A 19,711-nucleotide genomic window follows, 5' to 3' on the forward strand; every position below is an offset into this window, starting at 1 on the left:
AGTCCAACTACATCACTCCATGACTGTGGGTTTAAAAGGTTCATAGGCTGATTATGAAGGAGTGATGCTAAGGCTGTGAAATCTGGCATGCATTAATTTCAACCCCTATTGTTTCTTTCCAGGTAAACTGCCATTTGACTGTTCAAAGAAGACTTCAAAGATAATTAGTAGCAACTCCTCTTGAAAATGGACAAAATCTGGCATTTTGGTGTTACCCGCAGGAAAATGGTTTAGCTCCACCCATGACATTTATGCTGACATGGTTGATACATTAGGGCATGATGCTCCAGCTTTATCAACAGTGCAAAAATGGGGAGCTGAATTCAGGAGGAAAATGGAGAGTCTTCCATATGACCCAACTTCTGGACATTCTGCAACTGCCGTCACCGAGGAAAACATTGACCGTGTTCACCACAAGGTTATGGATGACATGCAATTGACTATAAATCAAAGAGCCAATGCTATTGGCATATCCTGTGAGAGAGAGTTGAGAATATTCTACACAATGAACTTGGCATGGTGAAGGATTTTGCTTGGTAGATGCCATGTCTTCTGACACCCAATCATACACATGTGTCATACAGTCTATCTTTATTAATTGAAAACAATGAATAAATGAGCATCACATTTGACAAAGTAAGCTGAAGGCTAAACGATTAAAAAATTCTCACCTAGTTAAAACATTGCATCAATTAATATGTTTCTATGAATTCACATGACACAGAATGGTAAAAATTCAAAAGAGGAAGAACAAGAAAGAAGGTAAGGACAAGAAAACTTCTCCTGTTTAACTTACCGCATTGTTATTTGTAGACATGATATGGTATGGGTTATGGCCCGGAACCACCATAAATGTTATTGTACCAGTCAGGTTAGCCTGAAATCATAGAAAAGTATTTTTAAAGTCTATGCAAAAACGTTGAGTTCACTTCATTGTAGCACAACCGGTTTGTGATTCAGAAATTCATATTCCATAACAACTTATAATAATATTATAATTATCATAATACTCTTTTCTTATTTTGGAACAAGGCCAGCAATGTTTGAGAGGAGGGGAAGTGCTTGACTTGTACCTATTTCATTGATCCTGAAAGGATGAAAGGTAAAGGTGACCCCAGGGGAATTTGAACTGACGAAATGCCACTAAGAATTTTGTCTGCTATGCTAACAATTCTGCAAGTTGGACACTTTATCATAATATCACAGTTAATGATATAATAAATATCTTGAGTGCTTTGTTCTTTAGCCCTGGGTCTACTCTGTCAGCACTGACAGAGTAGATAGATGTGTGATCAAAAGGTTATTCTAGGCATGACCATCCCATATTTTTTGTTTTATATTCAGTCGTAGCATATCGTGAACAAAACTGTCCAACATATTTTATATTGCAGACAATAAGATGTGGCATGAGAGAGTTTCAGTTGCTATTTCTAGCAAACTGAGCAAGCATATAGAGGCTAACTCACTCTCATGTTAGGCTAGGACTCTAAACAGGAAAGAAGTTCTTGGAAAGCCAAGTCTATGACGTAGTTTCAATTCCAGATTGAGCCATTTTATTTAATATCATGTAATTACCAGCCAGAGTCAATGAACTTGTTAAAGGAAACAACTCTACCAAATCAATTAAGTTTTGACATACTTAGGGCTGAGTTTTTTTTATGGTGACCCACTAAACCTAGTTACGGCCAAGGGCTATTTTTATTTTCATATTCACAATGACTAAATATAAAGACTTGTTTAAGGGCCATAATGAAACCACCCCCTCCATACACTGTCCTAATCATCCTCTCCATCTAAATTCTACAGACGAATCAACAAAGATGCAGGCATGGCTGTGTGGTAAGCTACCAAACCACATGGTTTCAGGTTCAGTCCCACTGCATGGCACCTTGGAAAAGTGTCTGTTATTACAGCCTTAGGCCAACAAAAGCTTTGTAAATGGATTTGGGAGATGGAAACTGAAAGAAGCCCAACGTGTGTGTGTGTGTGTGTGTGTGTGTGTGTGTTCCTTCTGCCCGACAACTGATATTGGTTTGTTTACGTCTCCGTAACTTACTGGTTTAGCGAAAGTAACCAACAGAACAACTACCAGATTTAAAAAGCAGAAACAAGTCCAGGGGATAATTTATTTAACTACTCAGCCCTTCAATGCATGGCTAATCAGTCATTTCAGGGCATGGCTAATCGGCGCTCCAGTATGGCCACAATCCAACAACTGAAGCTAGTAAAAAGACAACAAGGATATACCCCCTTCTCACCTTTGTTTTTGTTTACCAGACCCCCCCCTCCCCCACTTTTCTTTCTCTATGTCTCTCTCCCTATTCCCATCTCTCTTTTGCCCTTTCTCTCCCTCTTTCCCTCTTTCATACTACAATAGAGACAATACCATCAACAGAATACATAAAGCCAAATTAATAAGAGAGATTCTGCACGGTCACTCAACCTGCTAGACATAGCAGCCAAATACCCCATAAATTACATTCTGCCTTCTTTAAAAAAGAACACCTCACATAATGTGTTCTGAAGGTAAACTCTAAAAAGATAGGATAATCATAGTCGTAACACCTTTAATCAGTTTACTCAATTGAGGTTAGCCAGTGGTTAAACAACATCATCACCCCCACCAATATGGGGGGTGGGGAGTCATCTATGTCTTTAACTCAAATATCTTTTTTCGTTACACTGCTGATTCCATCCTCAAGAAGAAGCAATAAAATAAAAGTAAAGACTACAGAGTCTTCCTGCTGTTCCGTACCACAACAGAGAGAAACAAAATGTGAAATGGATGCACCCCCACCACACACACAACAAAAAAAAAGGGAGAGAGAAACAGAGAATACTAATCTACAGTTTCCACCCTTTTGGTTCCAACTCGAGACCATTCTTGGTTCTACAACACAAAAACTCTCATTCTAAACTGTTCATATTCAAATTAAAATTTTCCAGCATAATTTCTATCGGTTAAGTTCTAAACATCAACTTAATAAGGCAAAAATTTGGTTATTTTATTAAATTCCTTTAAAGTCGGCATTATTATGAAAATTAATCAAAACATACAGTATATTGCATTGCAAATAGGGTTAAGAAAGAGTTAATCAAAACATTTTTGCCAAACAGAATTTTTCAAAGAAGCCACCTAACAAATAGTGCCATTGATAGCAACCCGTTTTAACAGAAACCAATTTCTTTAATAATAATAATAATAATAATATATACAATAACAACATATTGATGAATATTTAAAAAAATATATACATAGATCAAAGAGTACAAAGAGATTTGTCACAGAATTCCAATGGGAAATCAAAGCTATAACTATCTCCAAGACAGCTTCCAAGAGCAAAATAACCAATCAACATAGATTGAATAAATAAATATATATAAGATAACAACAACAACTGCAACAATAAAAACAAATAAACATCTTTTGAGGTTACAAAACAAATCATTCTGATCAGCAAGGGACTATAAACTGAAGATGGATTACCATTCTCATCCAAAGTTAAAAGAATTTCAGAGAAAGTTCTACAATATATGATTAATATGGTCGATAAGAACTCTACAGGAGTTAAACGGGAGAAGAACAGCAACGGCAAAACTAAATACATTATAAAGGAATGAAATAGATTCATACCAGTCTGATACTTTCATGGTGACAATGTTGAACCATCATCATCATCATCACTATTATTGCCAGCATCATCATCACCACTCTGCATAACTAACATCACAAGCCATTGGAAAGAATTTCCACATATTTCACACAGAATTGTCAAAGCAAAGAATGAATTAGCCATGCCATTTGTCAACTGTCAACGTACTACATCCTTCAAAGATTCCATGCTTCCAGGAATTTACCAATTCTACTCCTGATGAACCTGTGTAACCTTTCCTCTTTATAACTCTTTTATGGTTTTTTTTTTGTCTTCGTCTTTTATCCTGCAATTCTAGCATTCATTGCTGTCTTTCTTTACTCAACTTATGCTTGATTTTTTTTTTTTTTCTGTCCCCTCTTTTTATCCTTTTCTGAGGAGTTGTAATGAACCTAGAGCTTGGAAAAAAATGCCTTGCACCAGTTCTTCCCCACCTTTCCATGCCAAGTTCAAAATCCTACCAAAGTCAACTTTGCTTTCGTCCTTTCAGGGGTTGACAAAATGACACACTAGTCTAATACAAGGGCCAGTTGGCATCATGCCGAATTGAGAAACTATTATTACTCATGATTTGCTAGAAAAAACAACTGAATCTCCCTTAAATCACAACCTCCACAATCTTAAACAAGGGAAAAGAATGAACCTGTTGGACAATACAGATTTAAACAAACAGATGGAGTGGTCATGGGTGAAATGCTTTTCAGTTTCAGTCTGTTCAATGCAGGCTGATGACCTGACAGTAAACAACAACAACAATTATATTACCTTTATTACCTGACACTGTCACCTTAAGGTGAAAGTATTACCTTTCACTGCCCGCTCCCTCTTCTAGTCACCCTGTTGGTGAGGGTGCCCCTTTAAATGCACTGGATGTACTCAACAAAGCAATTGACAGGTGAATGGAGACAATGTAGGGTTGAGATTATCCCTTTGTCTGTCAGAAGACATGAAAACCTTCCTGGTGCTGGTTCCATGATAAAATACATCCAGTACACCTGGTAAAGTGGTTGGTGCTAGGAAGAAGGTCTCAGCATGAAACCATGGGATTAAAAGAAACGGAAGGTTTTAACTGAGAAGTGGTCTTTTGACATATCTAGGAGGACAGTAACTTCTGAAAAAGAACTGGCGCAGGTCATAATGACCTGTCCATCCCATACCAGCTTGGAAATGTGGATATAGAGATATTGATGATGATGATGGTGGTGGTGGTGGTAAAAGAACCTAAAATCTATAGAGTGCCAACACTTTAAAAGGAATACCAATTCTTTCTTTCAGCTACTGCACACCTCACCATATTACTATAGTGAGGAATGCAGCAACTCATTTAAAGAGACATGTTGTTGTTATTGTTGCTTTTGTGGCTTGTTTCCAGGTCTGCCTTGATTCATCAGCAGTAATAAAAGACTTTCCAGTCTAGCCCATCCCGCCTCCTTTTTTAACTTATTCTTCATTCCCTCAGGTACAGTATGTTTTGAAGACTACACTATCTAATGGTCATTACTTCTTTAAAAATGGTAAGCAATGATTTGAGGGCAATGTAGCTACCATTTTTAACTGGTCAAACGGACATAGATGCTCCACTTTTGGCTTGAGAGGAAAGTGTGTAACTACTGTTGTTGTTGTTGGTGGTTTGCTGGTATGAAGTAGTGTCTTTAAACTCCCACCCTACCCAAATTTAGGGCTTTGTACCTATGCTAGAAACAATATCAAAGAATGGCAGATTAGAAGAAGCATTAGAGTAGTATTTATGCTCTGAGTTCAAATCCTACTCTGGTTGACTGTCTTTCGTCCTTCAGGGATGAAATAAAGTACCAATCAAGTATAGGGATCAAAGTACTCAACTACCCCACTCCTCCTTGTGCCTATGTTAAGAAACATTACCGTCATATGTAATTAGATATACAGTTAAATGTTTGTCCCCTAAACTTACATAAATAGGGGCTTAGAGACTAATTATTTACCTTTCCCTTACCATATTCCTGTTAAAATATCCTGCTTTTGTTTCAATTGGTTTTGAAAATAATAAGGAATTCAGTAAAATAAAGAGGGTCTTTGGAATTGAAATTACCATGAAATTTTGATGGAAGGTTTTAATTGAGATCAGCTTAAAATCAGGAAGTCAGTGTTGTAGAAGCAGAGGCAGTCTCAGGTGAATTGGTATTCAAAGGGTTAATCTCCATGCAGAGGATTATAGAGATCAGCTTAAAATCAGGAAGTTAGTGTTGTAGAAGCAGAGGCAGTCTTGGGTGAATTGGTATTCAAGGGGTTAATCTCCATGCAGAGGATTATTGAGATCAACTTAAAATCAGGAAGTTAGTGTTGTCTCGGGTGAATTGGTATTCAAGGGGTTAATCTCCATGCAGAGGATTATTGAGATCAACTTAAAATCAGGAAGTTAGTGTTGTCTCGGGTGAATTGGTATTCAAGGGGTTAATCTCCATGCAGAGGATTATTGAGATCAACTTAAAATCAGGAAGTTAGTGTTGTAGAACCAGAGGCAGTCTCGGGTGAATTGGTATTCAAGGGGTTAATCTCCATGCAGAGGATTATTGAGATCAACTTACCATTAATTCTGACACATCGTCCACATTCTGTCCCTTCATTGTGTGTTGGTTTATTTCCAAAATCTCATCCCCTTCATGCAAAAGGCCTGGTTTAAAGAAGAAAATAAAAACAAGTCAGAAAGGAAAAAGCAACTCTCATATTAGACACTCTGTCTCTCTCCCCCTCTCTGTCTCTCTCCTCTTCTCTGTCTCTCTCCCCCCTCTCTGTCTCTCTCCCCCTCCCCTCTCTCTCTACATATTTTTCTTTTTTTGTCTCTCATTGTATGTCTGCTTCTGTTTGCATGTACCTCTAGCTTCATGTATCTCATTGTCAATGTCTCTCTGAGCATATATGTACATAAGTCTGTCTGTCTCTCTCTCTCTCTCTCTCTCTCTCTAATATCATCATTCAGGTTACTAGAACAATACTGAAAATGTCTTCTTTTTTTCTTCTTCTGAGACATGAGATTACAAATTGAAAAAGACACAGAGATAAAACTGACAGACAAATAGACAGGTACATAAATAGACAACAAAAAAAGAAAAAGTGGACAGGCAGACATACAAAGTAGAAATGGACAGACAGGCAAGTGAACATAAGATGGTAGAGAGAGAGTTAAGTGGGAGGAAATAGAAATGCCTAGAGAGAGAGAGAGAGAGACATGCGGATAAGTAGGAATGTAGAGACACAATTACTGTTTAGCCCTAGGTCAGTGCTGAATAAAGAGATTCATAATGAAAAGCATTCCAGCCTGGGATCACCCTGTTTGTCTTTAAGGCATAGTATATCTAAGACTACATTATCTCAGGTATCCTTTTTAAGAGATGAGGGAGATTTGGTTGTTTTTTCTTGACATTTAAGTAACTGTGGAAATGCTTCCTCCATTGGTTAGTCAACCACAACAAACAGACAGAAAAGGGTAGACCACCTAATGTACCTTCTTAAGACACTAGGGTAGTGGTCCCCAACCTTTTCACTACCAAGGGCTCCTTTTATTTAAATGAGTTTTCTCACAGACCCCTATTAATATGCTTGTCCTTGGGGGGGGGGGGGGGGTGAAATTTTGAATTTAGTTCATGGACCCACAGAACTACCTTTGCAGACCATCAGGGGTCCACGGACCACAGGTTGAGAACCACAGCACTGGGTGTGATACGAGGGAGATTTGACTGCTATTTCTTGACAGCCGAGTGATTATGTCAAAGCTTCTCCCAATTGTAGTCAGCCGCATTGAAACAGGGAGGCAGAAATGGTTAGAGATACAGTTTGTCAGATAAAAAAAAGAAATGAATTGATGTATAAATAAGGTGAATGACCAGAGAGAAGTGGACAGAGTGATGGACAGACAAACAGACATGTAAGAAAATAGGTAGGCAAGAAGAAATATCTGGTGATTAATCCTAATGAAAAACAAGCAAGATTTTAATTACACAAAAACATCTTTGGCATCCTCAAGTAAGCCTCAACTTGTTTATCAAGTTTGAAGTTGAAAGAACATGTTTCTTCTTGTTACAGACTCACACACACACACAAATTATATAAGCTTTATATATATATATATATATATATATATATATATATCAACACATGCAAACATATATATATATATATATATATATATATATATATATATATATATATACACACATTACATACACATATGCATATATAGACAGTAAGAGGGAGACAGAGTATGAAGGATAGAAAGGTAATGAAATATAATGGGAGGGGGAAGACAGTAGTAAGGGAAGAAGTATGAGAAAGTGGGAGGGCAAAAGGAGTGAGTAAGGAAACAAAGCAACGGGGGGGGGGGGGCAAGACGGGTGCAATAAGAGATAAACAATGCAAAGGAAGGGGGAAGAAGGAAAGAAATTTGAAATTTGGCAAGGAATTTGTTAGAAATATATCCTCAATGCATTTAGTGAAACTGCTGGAAACTGTCTGCAAATTTTGATGAAAATTGGAATATAATTGAAAAATATAATTTTGAGACAAGGTCAACAATTTTGAAGGAAGTGGATAAGTAGTTAACATTGACCCCAGTACTTCAATGGTACTTTATCAACCCTAAAAGGTTGAAAAGTAACACAGGCGTAAGTGGGATTTGAACTCAGAATGTGAAGAACCAAAAGAAATACTGCTAAACACGTTGTCTGATGCGCTAACAATTCTGCCAGTTCACTACCTTAGATAGACAGACAATAATCGCAGATATGCATCTTAAATCATCTTAAATAACGAGGCATAACAAACCAGCCAGCCAGCCAATCAATGGTCCCAAGACATTCCTCACTGTCATTAATATGGATACATAACCAATCAACGAACCAACTATGGGTCCCCAGTCAATCAGCTATAAATGCCCCCACACAGCAGTAATCAATATACAACAAACTGATTGAATAGAACAACACTTCCTAAATCTCAGAGGAACAACTGAGCTAAATGTAGCTAATCTTGATGCAGTTATGAATTTCCATCCAAACCGAACTGTCAAGGGAAACTAAACACAGAAGAAACCAGAATTTTGAACTCTTCTTGGTATTTATTTATTTATCAGTCATCAAACAGAACAACTATATTCTTATTTTCCTGTCTTTAATTATATCCATCTTTAATTATATCCATCTTTAATTATAACGACTTCACTTCAAAAGGTCACTGCTGGATTGATTACCAGACATGTCAAAATATTCCAACTATTTCTGTATCTTTCTCAAAGAATCAAGGTATGAAGGAAAGACAGAACTTCCTATAGAAACAACAAGACCAAATACCAAATACATTACCTGTTTTATTTGGTTCTTCACAAAAAAGAAACAAAAAAAAATTGTTAAAGGTTTAGATAATAGCTTCTTCATAGCAATATTTTTTATATAATATGGAATTTCTTTCAATAATCTTTAATGAATCAAGATGACTGGTTTTTGTTGTTATTGTTGTTTAATAATGACTTAATTTTATGCCAAATTAACTCAGTTGACTGCTAAAGTACAAATGCTTATAACACAGTCAATTTGTGTGTGTGTGTGTGCTTATATATGTATTTATGTGTATAGACAGACAGACAGACAGAGAAACCATGGTCACTAAAGTTTGTTATTTTTTTGTAAATTGAATAATTCAAAGAAACGATATCGCAGACAGACAATCCTTAAGTTAGTAACACAAGAGGATCTGGAATAAATAAATGAAGAAATTGTTGATAAATGTATTATTTAGAAAAACCATTCAAATCAGGTTTCATATTCTTTAATTTCTATGACTTTCAAAAATTTTACAGCATTGTAATGGAAAAAGCCTCAACATCATTGCTGAGCCGAAATTTGCAAGAAATAGCAGCCAAATCTATTCCTCAGTTACATTTTACTATTGTTTTAAAGAAAAAGATACATAACACAAACATTCCCAGAAATATAAAAAGATGAGATGGTCATTGATGGAATGCAAGTTGATCACAGAACATTTTGATCCAGCTTGACCTAGGGTTAAAACAACAAGCGGTAGTGAGATGTCCTCGACACAACATGAAAAGTTTGACCGTTTGGTTGGACTTTCTTTTGGTGCCAAGCAACAAGGGTACAAAGAGAGCTAAACCTTGTGAAATAGCAGCATAAAACACAAGTCAAATAGTAAAATACAAATCACAGTAGAGCCTGGAGTAGTTTTTACAAAAGTAAATCAAAAGGACAGAGCAAAACATTGAGCTCAAAACTCAAGCAAAATAAAAGAGGGGTTGCAACAGCGTTGAAATATTTTTTTATGTTTTCATAACTTGGAGACTAATTCCTTCTTGGAATAAAGATTATTGGCCAACATAACACGGCAGTCCTGGTTTAGGATGAATGTTGCTGTAATTTAACCCCTGGAGATATCGTCTCCAGCTGGCTATACGACATGATCTGTGTCCTTATATTTTTGAACAGAGGAATCTAGCAGCCCCACCCAACTCAAAACAATATCTGTGCATCGCGATTTCCAGGTTATTTCTCTTCATCAGCACAATAATTACAGCAACATTCATCCTAAACCAGGACTACCATGTTATGTTGGCAAACAATCTTCACTACAAAGTACTGTTGCTAAATATCTCTTGTGAGATTTAAAAATAGTAATTTTCTAATTCCTTCTTGGAGTAAAGATCATAAGACCTTGAGACAAAGAGTATTAGTTTAAAGGGAGCCCTTACAAATGAGCATTTTGTTAATCTGTGAGTGCAGAATTTAAAGGCATTGTTGCACAGCAAAATCATTCAAATGCTAAAACTATTTAGATCATGTGTTGTAGAAAAGATGAAAGTAATTTGGTGAGGAGAGAGGTGGAAATGAAGCAGATGTGGAGTAGAAACAGAAGGAAGCCAAAAGAGAGGGGGCTAAAAGTGATGGCCAAAAAAGAGGGGGATAAAAGTGATGAAGAAGGAAAACAAAGGAAGTAAATATATATTTACCACTCTTATCTGCCGCACCTCCTTTGACTATGCGTGCAATTATCACAGATTCGCCTTCATTTTTGACAGTAGCACCCTGGGATGAAATAATAAAAATGAAGCAATCAAAATAGTGGGAAATAAATTGACAAAAGCAATAAAAGACTTGGGAATAAATGCTAATCAAAACTTTGAACTGTTCATAGGCTAACTATCCCTAGCAGCAGATGGGCCACACTCTTGACCAATGAGAAACAGCTAAATGGCTGACTAAACCCATTCTGTGTAGCATGTACCTCCATGTCCCCTACAACCAAAACTCTCTGCCAGTTATGAGGTCAAGGGTTCCAGCTGATCCAATCAACAGAGCAACCAGCTCATGATATTCACATGCGAGTCACTGAGAACTCCACAGATACACGTAACCTTAACATGGTTCTCAGGGTGATTCAGTACAACACACAATGTGACAAGTATGACCTTTTGAATTACAGGTAAAAACTTATTTCTGCCAGCCGAGTGAGTTGGAGGAAGAGGAAAAGGAGGGGGGAAAAGCAGAGGGAGAAGAACAGAAGGAAACAAGTTTGCAGACCCCTAATCTATCCAACATGACAGGCTGGTTGTTATGTTTGATAAATAATATTTTATAATTCTCTCCATAAATCTACATCCATCAATGTTTCTAAAACCAAGAGCCATCTTTTGGGGGAACAAAGATGAATAAGAGTAAACTGTGGCTTCTCAGAAATCAGATTTCAAAAACACAAAAACAAAAAGCGTAGCTGTAGATGAACTTACCAGCGGTTCTGAAGTCTTTTCTAAGTGAATAATTCGGACAGCACCTTCTCCATACTGTTTAAAAGAATAATCTTTAGTTTCCTTGTCTTCGGAAAATCTTGGGTTTCCTGAGAGTTGATCGTGGACTTTGAGTAAACTCTGAAAATAAATAGCAGAAACAGTTTTTAATAACAAGTATAAGACACATGGCTATGCGGTTAAAAGGTTTTACTTCCCAATCACATGGGTTGGGGTTCAGTTCTATGGTGTGGCACCTTGGGCAAGTGTTTTTTTCTGTAGCTGCACGTCGACCCAAGCTTTGGGAAAGGATATGGTAAACAGAAATTGAAAGAAGCTCACTGTGTGCGTGTGTGTGTGTGAAAGCATGTGCATGCATGCATGTGTGCATGTGTGTGTCTCTTTCACTGCTCCTGTCTTGACATCATGTGATGGCTGTAAACGAGAGTCACCATCACACAAGCAGCACACGTCGTTTCTAATCTTCTACGTAAACGTGTCTGACCCAGGGAAATCAATTACCTGACTGGGAAACAGGTGAGAATTGGCAACAAAAAGGGTATCTGGCTGTAGAAAATTTGTCTCAATGAATTCTACCTGACCCATGCAAGCATGGAAGAATGGACATTAAAACGCTGATGGTGGTGGTATGTAGGTATGTGTAGAAGTGTGTTACGCATATACATATATGTGTAACAGATGTGTTTGTATGCTATGCATCTATTTTTATGAGTATGTGTGTGTTACTTATATATATGTTTGAGTGTTATGTACACGTGTGTATATATATATATATATATATATATATATATATATGTATGAGTGTGGTCACAAAGATTACAATATCATAGCCAAAAGCATCATCAGTGAATAAAAGATGTAGAATGGTTGACAGCTGAACACAAACCACTATTAGTTATGAGTTCATAATAAAATTCACCACATACACACACACGCGTTTAGACTTCAGATTCCATTGCAAGCATGCATCAAGCACTTTATGCCTTTGCATGGAAACCACACACACACACACACACACATTGTGTGCTTGTGCATAGCAAATCTAATGAGTATTTCACATTTAACCCTTTCATAATAAATGACACATTTACAGCAGAATCGTTTGCAAATAGGGAAGTCTATATTGATTTCCATTACATGTCTCTCTCTCTCTCTTTCTCTCTCTCTCTTTCTTTCTCTCTCCATCTCTTTCTCTCTCCATCTCCATCTCAGGACTTGAAAGGTTCAACATGTTGACTGAGATTCACGACTAAGCAAGTGTTACCCCCACCCCACCCACCCACACACAGCTACCAACATCTGTTGACATGAAACGGTCAACATACTGATTGGAACATTTACAAGAGTTTACCAAATGGTTCTTCTATTAGCAGAATGTTGATATCAAAGGGTGAGGAAAAAGTAGAAATAGAGAAAAAGCACCACTTCCCTCCATCCCTTCCCCCTCTCCCCCCACTCAATACAAATGATGTTGTTCCAAAAATAATGTAAAAAAAAAAAGACAACAAAAGTTGTAAAATAAAAATTAAAAGTGGAGATATTATTTATGGTAACATGGTGAAGAATGAATAGAGAAGTCTGGCAATGGAGAGGAAAGGGACTGGATTAATAAACTAAGCTTGCTTCCCAACCATGTGGTCTTGAGTTCAGTCCCACTCTGCAACGCCTTGGGCAAGTGTCTTCTACTGTAACCCCAGGCTGACCAAAGCCTTGTGTGTGGATCTGGTGGATGGAAACTGAAAGAAGCTCATTGTACATATGTGCATGTGTATGTGTGTGTGTGTGTATGTGTGTGTGTGTTTGTCTCCCAGCATTGCTTGAGAACTGGTGTTGGTTTGTTTACGTCCTCCCTGAAAAACATGTCTGGCCAAGGATAAATCCTTGGTTGGAAAATCTGTCCCAGCAAATTTCATCTGACCCATGCAAGCATGGAAAAGTGGACGTTAGAATAAAGATGACTATATGTGATTCACCGAAAGAATTTAGCTATTGCTGTGTTTTAGCTATTACTATGTTCATAAATTAATCAAATTTATTTATTAGACACATGAGACAGTTAAAAAGGTTTATCATGTCAATGAGGTTGTATAACATTCATGTATATCTTTATAGCTCATGCATCAAATTAATTTATTTCTGTATTTAATTCAATTAATCTAATTAAATTATCAATGTAGTGATAACTATAAAATCGTTGGGTATGTCCCATAGTAAACGTTAGTGCGTGTGTAGAGAGAGATTTGAGAGACAGAAACTGAAAGAAACCTGCCATATATATATCATACTTAAAGCAGATACACCACTGAAAGCCTAATAAACTGCAGTACTCATACCAAGACAACATCTCATAAATGTATAGTGTTAAAAAGCTCAGAAATATATCAGTGACAAGCAAAAATCATCCAATGGGAATTCAAAATGTGCATTTCTGCCTCTCTAGGTTTCGTCAGTAGCAACTATCCACTGGCAACCACATGGTAAGAAATTTGCTTCCCAACCACACGGTCCCAGGTTCAGTCCCATGGGGTGGAACCTACGGCAGATGTCATCATCTATAGCCTCAGGCTGACTAAAGCCTAGTGAGTTGATTTTGTCTGTGTATTTAGATAGTTATGGCCAGTTCATAGGGTTACCCATGGTTTCACATCTGTAAAGCACTTTACAAACATCTCATGAGACCCTAAAGCCTAAAGCCAAATGCCTTATGGATGCAAAACCCTCAGTGACCCCATGAACTGGTCATTACTATCTTTATCTAAATACTCTACTGCTCTGTAACTCAGAGTGTGCACTTCTCTTCCGGATTTATGAGTTACTGATGATGTATGTATGTTGTCTTAATGCACACACATATATATCATCATCATCGTTTAACGTCCGCTTTCCATGCTAGCATGGGTTGGACGATTTGACTGAGGACTGGTGAAACCGGATGGCAACACCAGGCTCCAATCTAAATTTGGCAGAGTTTCTACAGCTGGATGCCCTTCCTAACGCCAACCACTCAGAGAGTGTATATATATATATATATATATATATATATATATATATATAGATATACACTTCTTTACTGCCCACAGGAAGACTAAACAGAGGGGACAAACAAGGACAGACAAAAGGATTAAGTCAATTAGATCAACCTCAGTGCGTAACTGGTACTTATTTAATCAACCCCACCAAAAGGATGAAAGGCAAAGTCAACCTCGGCGGAATTTGAACTCGGAACATAATGGCAGATGTAATACTGCTAAGCATTTTGCCCAACATGCTAATGATTCTGCCAGCTCCTCACCACCTTTATATCATTAAATATATATATATATATATATATATATATATATATATCCAGGGATCAGCAACAGTTGCTTCACCACATACCGAAGTTCAGAAGTAGCAGCTAAAGTGCTGAAACTCCAACAGATAGCAGTACTTGTAACTCACAAAGGCAAAACAAGAAGAAAAAATAACGAACCTAACCAGTCGTAGTTAATCATAGACGCATTTCTGGCTTAGAAGAGTAAAAACTTTTCATTTCCTCATCAGTATGATATTCCAGTTGCAAATTTGACGATGCTAGCAATAAATTTCTTTTTTATCAATTTAATGGTTTTCCATATTCCCAGAAGAAATTGCTTACCTGAAAATTTGGTTCATTTATGATGTTGAAGAGTTCTGTAGAGGAAGTATCTGTACAATGATCCCTCATATCCAAGATTCTCAGAAGGTGCTGATATGATGCATCTGAGACAGATTTGCAATTGGAAGTAGTAATGACTTTGTTATGTATCTTCACAGCTGTCTGGAATCGTGGGTTGTGGAATAAAACTGATAGCTGACAGAGATCGTTCTTCATATCCGGCTGATTTTCAAAATAATTTTCTGATTGTTGCAAAAATCCAATCAAATCAGCAACATCTGTGAAGAAACAAACAGAAATTAAACCATCAGAGAATTGAATTAATTCCATTCATTTATCTTTTCTGCCAACTATCCCTGGAAGGATTGTGGGAATACAGTTCTTAGGAAATGGCATCATAGGGTCCTATCAGAAGCAACCATTATCAGACTTTCCCAGATGGAATTTCTAAGTGTGTGACTAAGCATATTCTCCAATTATTTTGTTCTTGATTGGCTCAGCTTAAAGAATCTGTCTGGTGATTCTTTCCTGTAACATTCTAATCACAAGGGTGTGTAGTGCCAGAGCTGAAACTGCTCAAAGCAGAGAAGTAGTGGCCTGACCCCTAGAGAGACACCCTGATCTCAAAGCTATGCACCCTGTTCAGTAATTAAGTAGGGTATTTTACTTATGGGCAGCAAATTAGCAGAGTTGTTAGAGCATTGGATAGAATACCTCATAGCATTTGTTCCAATTCTCTGTAATCTGAGTTCAAATTTTACCAGGGTCAACTTTGTTGTTTATCCTCGGGGAGTGGAGTCAATAAAATAAGTATCAATTCAAAGCCATGGATTAGTGATGCCTTGTGATACTTGCTCTGGTTCTTTGCATTCTGAGTTCAAATCCCCCCCCCCCCCATGGCCTACTTGGATGATCATTTTGAAAATAGTGGAGAATTTAGTAAAATCACTGTCGTTATTAGCTGGGATTTAAGATGAAACTTTGATAGGTTTTTGTTTTAGATCTTTTTAAAACAAAAAGTTTGTACATCAGAACCAGGAGCAGTCTCGAGTGAGTTGCGGGGGGGGGGGGGGGTGAAGGTGGGCAAACTCAAGAGGTTTAAGACAGCTTGGTCATGGCTGGAATGGCTTTGATCGTAAATCTGCAGGATCAGATCTGACCAGGAACTCAACAACAACAACTTGAAATTTATAAACAAAAGCAACATTTGTATATTTGACAAATATTTCATGAGTTTGTGATTCTGAAGGGTTCTTAGCTTTCAAGTATAGTTTGGCAAAGAACAAACCCTGCCATGCATCAGACAAAAATTCACCTTGTGTTTCTGAAATACAGGAAACTAAAAGAAAGCTTTATTGAAAGTTAAAAGAACATGATCTGTTGCATCGATTTCAGTTGCATGCAGGTAAGTGGTTCTGTTAGAACTTTCCATTTTGTGGGAAGAACATACCATGGAGGCATTTGGGAGGAAGCGATGAAAATATTCTAGGCTGGTGGAATTATGTCAAAACAAAGAGTTACAAGGTGTGTTCCCACAGAGATGGGATGCAGAGGGTTCACAGAGGAGTCTCGCAGCAGAGCAGGGCTGTGGAGTCAAAATAAAAAACTTTGACTCCTCTACTATTGGCACTCTGACTCCGACTCCTCTATGTAATTAAGTGATCGCTGTCTATTTTACCAACTCCGACTACCCCTTAATTGTTTCCAACTCCGACTCCATGACTCCGACTCCACACCCCAGCTGCAGAGTCTACAACATTCTGGTCAGTACAGGAGCAGGGGCAGTAGGCTAGAAGGCCATCAAGTTAGCAATGGGGGTAGCAGAGGTTGTTTTAAAGTGGACCTGTATCAAGAACTGTGAACCCTGGATTGGGTACTGCTCCCTGGGGTGGTGCTAACTGCACACAAGGTAGGGCTTGATCAGCCTTGGCCACATCACCTGAGTGAGAGTATCTGGTTGCTGCAAGACCTCAAACACCCAATGGTCTTACTAACGACATGCCTCGGGGCAACTCAAAATGATGAGCAAACTAATGTTCTACAGATTCTGATGGGTTTGGCAATTTGCTGATTGGGAATTGTCAACACAAAGTCACTGCTTTTGCTCAAATGATTTCATGTGAAAACATCACACACACACACACACACACACACACACACACACACACACACACACAAGCACACCCATGCACGTGCATGATTGGCTTCAATATAGTTTTCAGCTAACAATTTCAATCACAAGGAATTGGTCATGAACTCAAAGCCATGCAGAGTCTACCTTTATTTTTCTTATTGTTGGTGGGGGAGGGACGGAAGCCATCCATAACAGGGTTTCTAAGGCTGGTGAGAAAAAGAGAAGTTATCTCCACACTGAAATCCTGACTTGATTGCTTGCAACAAAATGAATGCCAATAAAAGCACCCAAAGAGTAGGTGGTGATGTTAAAATAGGAGATGGATTCAACTTACCATCCACATAGGCCACAGCAGGATTTGAACTCAGAACACAAAAAGCAAAGAACAAATGTTGCCAGGAATCCCAGCTGATGCTCTGACAAATCTTCCAATTCACCATTTAAGATTTGGTAATTTATTTATTAACACCAGAATGATGAATAGCAAAGCTTACCTTGGTGGGATTTGAATTCAGAATGCAAGAAGGTGGAGTAAATACCACAAGGCAGTTTGGCCAACACTTTATCAACTAATTGCCCTTGTATAATGAAAACATGGCCCTTTCACTTTATCTATGACAGCAGTGGATCCCAATAAAAACTGATTTGGATAAAATGATCCATCAAACCCATGCCAGGATGGGAAATAAAAGTAAAAATGATGACTTATTTCTAAACAAGGTACAAGGTTTGTCAGCTTGATGGAGATGATGGTCATTTAAGATCGATCCCCACCACCACACCTTCACCATCCACCCCAACCCACCACCACCACTCTCACTATTAGTTGGTTTGTAATACACTTTATTGCCTACACCTCCCCAGAAATATGAAAGAAAGCCAAATCGATCCTCAGCAGGATTTGAACTCCGAACGTAAATAAAGAGAATATACTAGGTTTAAATTCAAATTGGTGACAACAAGATTGACGACATCCAGAAATGATACAGACAGGAAGGAAGGAGCAAAATATGATGGAAATGAGAATACAGTGACCGCTTCTCCTCCTGCTGCTGCTGCTGCTGCTGCTGCTAATTATTATCATTATTTTTATGAGTCAGGAGTGACAGTCACCTATGGATACGTGTCTCGGTAGCACTACTTGCTTTATGGGCCTGTGGGGGTCATGAGATAACTTAGAAACCCTCTCAATTCTCTCACCTTTTGATTCAGCAAAACTCCAGAATGTGAGAGTGAAAGGAGGAGGAGGAGAGCTTCACCAGTATATAACTGGTACTCATTTGCAGATGATTAAACTGAAACAACATAAAGTGGAGTACCTTGCTCAAGGACACAGTATGCTACCCACTCTGGGAATTGAACCTACGACATTATGACCCTGAACCAAGCACCCTAACCCAAAGGCCACTACCACAAGTGTTACTACTACTACTACTACTACCAGTAATTCTACTACCAGTGTTACTACTACTATTACTACTAGTTTTACTACTATATCTAGTCTTACTGCTACTACTGCTAATAATAATAATAATAATGTGTGTAATAAAAGCATTAAGCAAATGGTAATATCTAGCTGGATTATATGATAAAACGAAGTCATACAGAGTTAAGTATTCGGGGGGGGGGGCATAAAACATAACGAACAATGTGAAGAGACAACAGCACTACTAATTAAATATATAGTAATTAGTCGAAAGAAGGACTTACAGCTGCACAAGCACACCACATACATTCAAAGACACACACACACACACACACACACACACACACACACACACACACACACACACACACACATATATTCAAACATACATATTAGAAAACTTTCACTCGTTACAGTAGTAATGTATCAAATGCATCTTTAATTAATTAAGGGCCCAACCCCCACCACACTTCCTACCTTCCACTAATTATATTTTGTAGTAAGAGTACAAAAATCACGCACGCACGCGCGTACATACAAATTAATGTATTCTTACAAAACAACATTTTCACCTGGCCTAATCTTCTTTGGTGATTAGCTTCCATAGTGAAGATTAAAACGTCACCACCGCCACCATCATCATCATCAGCAGCAGCAACACTGTTGTAACATCATCATTATCAATAACTAACTACCTTGTAATAATATCTTTCATTAATTCACCACCAGGTGTCACAATGACATGATTACATGTCTACTTAGTCTACGATACAACGGGGTGGGGGTGAAGGTAGGTGGATTACTATTCTGAGGAGAAACTGAAGTTATAACTATTATCCATTTACTGTGAAACTGCTGTGCTGTGCATGCGTGCGTGCACGCATGCATGTGCATGCGTGCACGCATGCATGTGCATGCGTGCTCGTATGTAAAATACTGATCTTCAGTCTAATCTCTTCCAACCCCAGATCTTTTTTTTTTTAATCTTTATGTCAGGAGGGAAGGAAATTCCCATGACTTATCACAGGGTCTCCAAGACTGGCAAAAGGAAGGGAAGATGGAAGGTTCCCTCAAA

At 38.0% G+C, this 19,711-nt stretch overlaps 1 protein-coding gene across 4 annotated transcripts in view; it reads right to left on the reverse strand.

The window, feature by feature from the left end:
• Nucleotides 1-19,711, reverse strand: part of LOC106868582 (protein PALS1) — a 251,847-nt gene that overhangs the window by 11,119 nt on the left and 221,017 nt on the right. For all 4 annotated transcript variants that reach the window (XM_014913909.3, XM_052971945.2, XM_014913912.3 and 1 more), the window contains 5 exons: nt 15,077-15,354; nt 11,422-11,559; nt 10,645-10,720; nt 6,218-6,303; nt 797-877 (listed from right to left, as the gene is read on the reverse strand). In XM_014913909.3, coding sequence (XP_014769395.2) covers nt 797-877; nt 6,218-6,303; nt 10,645-10,720; nt 11,422-11,559; nt 15,077-15,354 — 659 coding nt within the window. The remainder of the gene's footprint in view (nt 1-796; nt 878-6,217; nt 6,304-10,644; nt 10,721-11,421; nt 11,560-15,076; nt 15,355-19,711) is intronic.

Source organism: Octopus bimaculoides, chromosome 11 (genome assembly GCF_046866305.1).
Source record: "Octopus bimaculoides isolate indiv1 chromosome 11, ASM4686630v1, whole genome shotgun sequence".
NCBI classification, from domain to species: Eukaryota; Metazoa; Mollusca; class Cephalopoda; order Octopoda; family Octopodidae; genus Octopus; species Octopus bimaculoides.